Genomic DNA, 7,793 nt, shown 5'->3' with positions numbered 1-7,793 from the left:
GTTTTTGTTATGGATAAAAATATAAGTTGTATATATATTAGATGATCTTTTATCTTTTAGTCATGTAATATCCATTTCTGCCTTCTTCTTAAACAAAAACCTTAATATGGTTTTAGTTATTTAAGACTTAAGATTAGTAAGTTTTTGTGTTTTTTCTGGATGTTAATTGCTTTATTATTATACTTTTATTTATACTAACTATTATTTTTCTACTATTCAACCATTTAAGAATAAAATTAATCTATATGCTCTCGCTATTTTATTCTTCTTTTTCTTGTATGTTTATCTCAAGCATTGTTTTATATAATATTATTTATAATTTCATATATGGATTATGAGTTTTATTTTATTATATCATATGTACTTAAATTTTCTACTCACAATATGAATGCTATATTTCTTTATCAAGAACAATATTTAAAAAAAAAAAAACCTGTCATATTACAATTTTTCACCAATTGAACTATTAAATTCATATCATAATTGTTATATTCTGGACATTACCTTTTTGATATATACCTAAACCAATAAAGATTATTTATTACCAATTGAAAAAAAAATCTAAAATGGTCTTTTTAATAAAATCTAAAAGTCTATAGTGAGATTGTTTACTCAAACCAATCTTCCACAAATTACTAAAATTTATAATTTTATTAGGACACTTCTTAAAAAACTAAATTAATTTTTTTTTACTTGAACTCTTTGAAATTTATAATCTAGGCCAGGATTTATTGGGTATACTTATTTATAACTTATCTTATATTTTAAGCATTTATATATTAATGAATTTCAATTAATTATATTTTGTATTTTCATTTAGTTTTTATGTATTTGAAAGCAATTGTAGCTTTAATTTTATAATAAGTAGGCATTTTCGTTGCCATTAATTAGGCATACTATGTAAGTAGTTCCTAAGTTAGACATTGTTGCAAAAACTATCGCCAACTGCTGCTTAAATACAATATTCTATAATGTCAATTATGGGGTCTTATTTTAGTAAAATAATTACTTCTAAACTCTTGCATTGCACAACTGGTATCTTACGACCCGATTTATGGGCCCGTGATCGGTGCTAGGAAATTGATAGACGTAAAGTCACCGAAATCTATAGCAAATCTGACAATTCACTAACTCAATCAAGATATAATCTAGATTCTGTCCATTAGCATTATTCCATAACTAACCTTAACCGCCAGATACTATATATTTAATTCGATATGCCAGCATAATTAGGCAAAATCTGAATTTACATGCCATTACAAAATGATAAGTTCTAAAATTTTCTACTGCGAAGAATCTAGAATTTTAAAAGTCAACATACCAATAAAATAGTTACATTAACTCGAAAATGGAGTCGGACTGCTGAAGAAAAGAAAATTGCAGGAAACTAACAAACACCTGAAAAACAGTTAAATTTGAGACTGTCAGTCGAGAGAGTGAGTTAAAATTATATATCCAAAAACGAATACAATCACTTCAATAAACATTCATTTAATTAAAATAAAATACTAAGTCATGCAAAAACACATGTCATGCCATGCTTCTATAAAATAAATTTTACATACTACGGGACGAATACTTTAGTAGAACCCTAACTCCCAACACTAACAGTCTTAGCCTTTAGGCTCTCTCACTCCAACAAGACTGGCGCTCAAAGAGGGAAGCTCGACCAAGGTCCTTAAATCCAGTCTGGTCACTTAATTTCTAATAATACCGGCGCCTAAAGAGCAACGCTCGACCATAGACCTTTACTCCGGCAAACACACTCTACACAGTCCAGAGAGTTGAACTCGACCAGGGTAAGTCCCAAATTTATCTTTTTCTACCTGTCTCAGATTCATACCGGTGCGCCCGCGGTCCTGATGCAACTCATATTGTCAATAATGTAGAAAATGATATTATATATATATATATATATATATGAATAGTAATTAAATAAATAATTTAAATCTTAAATTATTTAATCAGAATTGCTATATAAAATTTTAGCATATGACACATGTACAGCAGATATATGACTTTAACTCACAGTTTTGACGACCTCCTTGCTCTGCTCCTAAGTCTCAAGTGGAGCGAGCTGAAATTACGGATTATCTAATCACGGGAACAATTCAATCAATAAAAGTAAACCATTTAACAAATAACCCTAGGCCTAGACTCCTAGGACTTACTATCTAAGAATTTCGACTCGGATAAATTCGAACGAGAATTCGGCAAAACCTCCTCTAAATACAAATTTCTACCTCCCGTATAACGGGTCCAGGACCTGCCAGAAACACTTCTAATATTCAACAATTAATAAACGAGAGTTGGGCCACCAAAACTACAACATTTTTCCCGATTCTCAACACATCACATATTACAATTATTGGCAGATGGTTCGATATACTATTATTTCGACAATCAATCCTCACATAATTTTTCTAGTGTTCAACACTATAATTAATCAAATAATTTTTTATCAACAAACTCTAAAACTAACAAGCTAGAGAATTATTAAGACGCTGATCAATCGGTCGACTCGCCTCCAGCTGCCGGAGTCCAATTGACGATCCGAGTGCGCCTACGGACTCGAGAGAACGCGTAGATGATGATTCTAGCACCCGATCCTCCGGTCCAACCCCGGATCATCTGGAGAAATCCACGGACGATCTCGGCCATCGATTTTCAAGCGGAGTCCGATCGCTGCAAAACTAGTGCTATTGTAAAGCTTGAGCTAAGGGGAGCCCAGATATGTCTTCTAATCGGCCATCCCTCGCCGGAACTTGCCGAAAAAAGCCTAAAATCCATGCCGCCCCTACACTATTTATCTCGCTGGAACTCTCTCCTCCAGCCACCTTCAACGCTGCTACTGCCCCCAAAAGAAAGCCTACACTCAGGCGAGTTGATCGCCACCGAAATCACCTGTCGCCATTATCGGGAACGCCTTGAATGGCGTCGAAAAGCTACTGCTGCTTTCTTCGCTGCTCACTGCCGCCGCCGCCGCCTACTAGAGCTGCTGCTGCTGATGCCATCACGCTCGCTGGCCTCCGCTGCACCTCCGGCCAGCTTCGCCGCGCCCCAGACGGACAATTCTTCTGTCTACCATGGACGGCAGCCGAAGGTTCCTTCTCCTTCTTCTTCTTCCCGTCACTCTTCTCTTTTCTTTCTTTCCTTATTGCCACTTGGTCTTCCAACTTTTGTTTAATAACCATTTAGTCCCTCATTCTTTTTAATTATTAACAATTTTCTCCTATAAAATTTCTATTTAACCCTCCAACTTTTCTATAGCATTTCAATTAAGTCCCTAACTACTTAATTTGGGCCAAATTAAAATTATTAAAAATAGAGAGTTACTTAATTACCCTTGCTTTTAATGGTAAAATTACTAAAATGCCCTTACCGACATATTTAATTACAAAAATACCAACCATGAAAATTCTCATTTAAACCCCATATTAAAGCAATCATACTTTTAGCCTTTATTTCATAACTAATTGTCAAATTAATCCTAATATTTAATTAACTTAAATAATCAATTTATTAACTATTTTCCAATTTAAATCAACACCATTTGCTAATTAAAATTTATCATTCCCTAATAAATTATTTTATAAAAATATTATCTACTATTTCTTTCATAACTTTCAAATGTAATATTTGATTCATATATTCATATTGAGAGAAAATTAAGTGTGGCCTATATATATATAAATATAATTTGTCCCCCAAGGAATTCACTTAATTAATTTTTTTGAAATTCTATTTTATATCATCCCAATTCAATTACTCAAAATAAAACTAATTTAAATTAAATAAAAATTCATTATTAGTTATTACTAATATTGTTATTATTGTTAAAAATAAAATTTTGGGTATTACATGTTATTATTATTTTAATTATAAAATCAAATTTATAATAAAATTTAATAAAATATTTAATATTTAATATTTATTTATATACCTTATAAATAATAGAAAGTCAAATTAAATATTTTTAAATATTTTTCTAATTTTTAATACATTAGATTTTATTAGTGCAATAATATTAATATTCTTTTGAAAATATATATTAATTTATTAGTGTTATATAAATCAACATTATCAATATAATTGATATTATTATTTCTTAAAATTGAAAACTATTATATAATTAATTATTAATCTTTTAGTGAATATAATATTAATAATATAATTTAAGAAATTAATTTTTAAAATTAATATTATTATCTAATTATAAAACTAATTTATTACTTACTATAATATTAAAATATAATTAATATGTCTTTTTATAATTAACATCATTATTGAATTATGAATGTAATTTATTAATCAAAAAGTTAATAGAAAACTACAAAATTACATATAAGCTTAAATCACATATATCAAAAATAAATATCTATATCAAAATAAAAATTATACGTGTCAAAATATAAACACACATGTAAAAAAAAATCATATTTTAAAAATTAATATTTACTAGTTATTTATACATACGTTGCATGACCGTTATTATTATTTCCGATTATAAAATCAAATTGATAGATATAATTTAATAAGATTTTCAATATTTAATATTAATTTATAATATTTTAAAAAATAATAGGAAACTAACTATTTTTAAATACCTTTCTTAAGTTTTTTTAAATTTTTAAATTTTAATTAGTGCAATAATATAAAAATTATTTTAAAGATATTTATTAATTAATTTTAATATTAGATAAATTAATAATATCAATATAATTGATATTACTATATTTAAGATTAAAGATTTATTATATAATTAAAAATTAATTTATTATTAAACATAATATTTAAATATGTTTAAGATATTATTTTCTAGAATTAGAATTATTATCCAATTAGAAAACTAATTTACTAGGTAATATAATATTAAAGTATAATTAATATACTACTTCTTATAATACAATTAGTAGCATTATGTGATCAGAAAATTATATATTAGTTAATATAATATTAAAATTTAATTAATATGCTATTTTTTAGGATTAGGGTCAGTATTTAATTAGAAATGTAACTTATTAATCATTAAATTAATAGAAAAAATTATAAAATTACACATAAGTTTGAATTTCATGTAGTAAATATAAGTATACATGTCAAAATAAAAATTTTATGTGTAAGAAATTAGACCCACTTCCATAATATATATATATATATATATATATATAAAGTTAGGTCTTATTGTTTTCTAGTGAGAAAATGACATATGACACATTCATAAAAATATAACTAAACTTTTTAAAAAGAATTAAATGTGATTTTAAATGCTAATAATGATATAGTATTTATGACTTATTTAGATATAAGATTATTATATAGTATAATAATTATTATAGCTACTAAAAATTAATAATAAATCTTATTATTTTTGATAAAATATGTGTTTATATATATATATATATATATATATATATATATATATATATATATATATATAATTAATAAAATAGTAAAATAATAGAAATTTTAAATTTAGATCATAAAAATAGTTAAAAAAATTTATGACATATTGAAAAACTTATTAGTCTAATATAATAAATAAATAAAAAGTTTCAATCTATATATATGTGATATTGAAAAGAAATAATAAATAATAAAAGTTTTAACAATCTTATTTATTAAAAATAATTATTATTTGGATGTATAAAAACTTATTACTGCAATGAAATAGATAAAAAAAATAATTGATAAGTATATATACTTCTAAAATTTATTTAGACATATATTAAAATAAAAAAATTTCATAAGAATGTATTATATAATTTTTATAAAAGATTAATATAAATAAAAATAAAAATATCGTAAAATAAAAATAAAAATTATCTTTGTACTAATATTAATTATAAATTGAATTACATAATATATAAAATAAAGTTCTTAAATGTAAAATAAATAAAATAATCATGCAATAGCATGAGCAAAGTGCTAGTATATATATAGATAGATACATAGTATGGTTGAGCATGAATCTCAGTGATTCCCACCTAAACCAAATAACTGTACCGAAAAGTACCAAAACCAAATAATCAAACTAAACTGATCAAAAATATTTTAATATTACGGTATAGTACTAGTTCTTTAGTAATAACCGTACGAGAACCTAACTATTTTGTATTGATCAGGATCAAATCGCAGAACCGAATCTTTACATATATTTATTAATATTTATATATATTATATAAATAATACCTATAAAATATTAACTATATTACAATAGTAGATATTTGAACATTAAATTATTATATTTGTAAGTAGACTAAATTGCAAAGCAAGTTGTTCAAGAATGTGATTGTAATTCTATCTAATTTCAATTCTCATATTAGTTGCATTCAGATATCAATTGTATTTTTTTAATGTATTTGATTAAAGGTAAGGTTTAAAGTTATATTTTCTCTAAATATTAGAACCGAAAATAGCACCGAACCGAATTGTATTGAATCAGAAAAATTGATTCAATTTGGTATGTACTATTTATGTTTGATACGGTACTAGTATTTCAAATTTTAAAAGAATCGAGATTTAGTATAATAATGATAATTTAAAAAAAAATCGAATTGGACCGATTCGCATTCAGCCCTAATAGATAGATAGATTGGGCAGTTATGACACATTACTTTTAAAATACTTTTAGAAAAAATGTAAAGGCTGACTGAATTTAAACACTGTTAAATTTTAACTGATATAATAATAATAAAATTTTAAAACATGATACAAATTAACCGCAAAAAAAAAAAAAGATGATACTAGATATATTAATTATATTAAGATGAGTGAACATAATTTTTTTTATATGCTAGGATAAAATTACTTCTTCAATTTAAACTATGACAAAAAATAAATCTTCAAAAGTTGGCTTTACTTTTTTTGGCGGTATTTTTTATTCTTAATTTGTTCTTAAAACTTTACAACTGAGAAAAGTACTCTAATAAGCTTTGTTTTTTATTTTTCGCTTTATTTTTGCTATTGATTTTGTTTATATCAATTTTTCAATGACATATTAATATATGCACTTTATATTTATATATTTTTATTTCTGCCGCGGCATATAAACTTGGATCTGCACAACTAAAATATCCTCTGTGATTTCATGTTCCCTTCATATATTAATTAGATTCTTATATGTAGCCAAGCCAAGTCCAAGACACTTATATGCATCACATGACCATTTTCTGCAACAATCTTGCTGCCTATTCGGTCGTGCACTTTTGTAAGTAATATGGGACACTACCAGACTCAGATTCTCTCATTTTCAGACTCTCAACGGCCAAGCATGACATTTATTAATCTAGTTTCTTGTCATTGCAGGTAAGACATTAAGGAACGTTGTCACTGTTAAGGCTGAAATTTAATTAATGATGTTGGTGTTAGGAACTAATTAGCTGTCTGTATAGACGAATGGAGTGCATTTTCAGCACAGCGGGTGGAATTACCAGCCTGATGGCAATTAAAATCCTGCACATATTTGCAGTACCAAAAACTTCTTCCTATTATTATTGGGATGCAATGAAGGCTAGCTATATTGATATATTGGTGGTGCTGACTGCATTTGTTAATGTTTGAAGATGTTATTGACTTTCTATATATGCCTACCCCCTCATCCTTTCTGTCACTTCATTATATTTTTTGGTTTCACCTAGAGTGTCCTCATACTATATTGAATATGAAGTGATTCCTGTTCGGGTCGGGGCGAGCATGGTTCTAAGAAATCCAACCAGTGATATTTGGGATAAATTACTCAGATGTTATTAAGTTTTTAGACTTTTTATCTAATTGGTGTCAATATTTCGATT

The 7,793-nt window shown here is 26.2% G+C and overlaps 1 protein-coding gene and 1 long non-coding RNA gene across 2 annotated transcripts; one reads left to right on the top strand and one right to left on the bottom strand.

Annotated features, from left to right (window-relative positions):
- Positions 1-1,414: 1,414 nt before the first annotated feature.
- Positions 1,415-2,268, bottom strand: LOC125369150. Its single transcript, XR_007214726.1, has 2 exons — positions 2,030-2,268; positions 1,415-1,859 (listed from the first exon to the last, which is right to left on the bottom strand). It is a non-coding gene; the product is annotated as an uncharacterized LOC125369150 (long non-coding RNA).
- A 43-nt stretch (positions 2,269-2,311) lies between these two features.
- LOC125369149 lies at positions 2,312-7,793 on the top strand. Its single transcript, XM_048370761.1, has 3 exons — positions 2,312-3,103; positions 7,129-7,210; positions 7,309-7,793. Exons 1-3 carry the CDS (start codon positions 2,588-2,590, stop codon positions 7,350-7,352), a joined length of 642 nt encoding a protein of 213 aa, XP_048226718.1. The 5' UTR covers positions 2,312-2,587; the 3' UTR covers positions 7,353-7,793.

The sequence above is a fragment of the Ricinus communis genome, chromosome 2, assembly GCF_019578655.1.
Source record: "Ricinus communis isolate WT05 ecotype wild-type chromosome 2, ASM1957865v1, whole genome shotgun sequence".
Lineage (NCBI taxonomy): Eukaryota > Viridiplantae > Streptophyta > Magnoliopsida > Malpighiales > Euphorbiaceae > Ricinus > Ricinus communis.
This window is presented reverse-complemented; position numbering and strand designations above follow the sequence as displayed.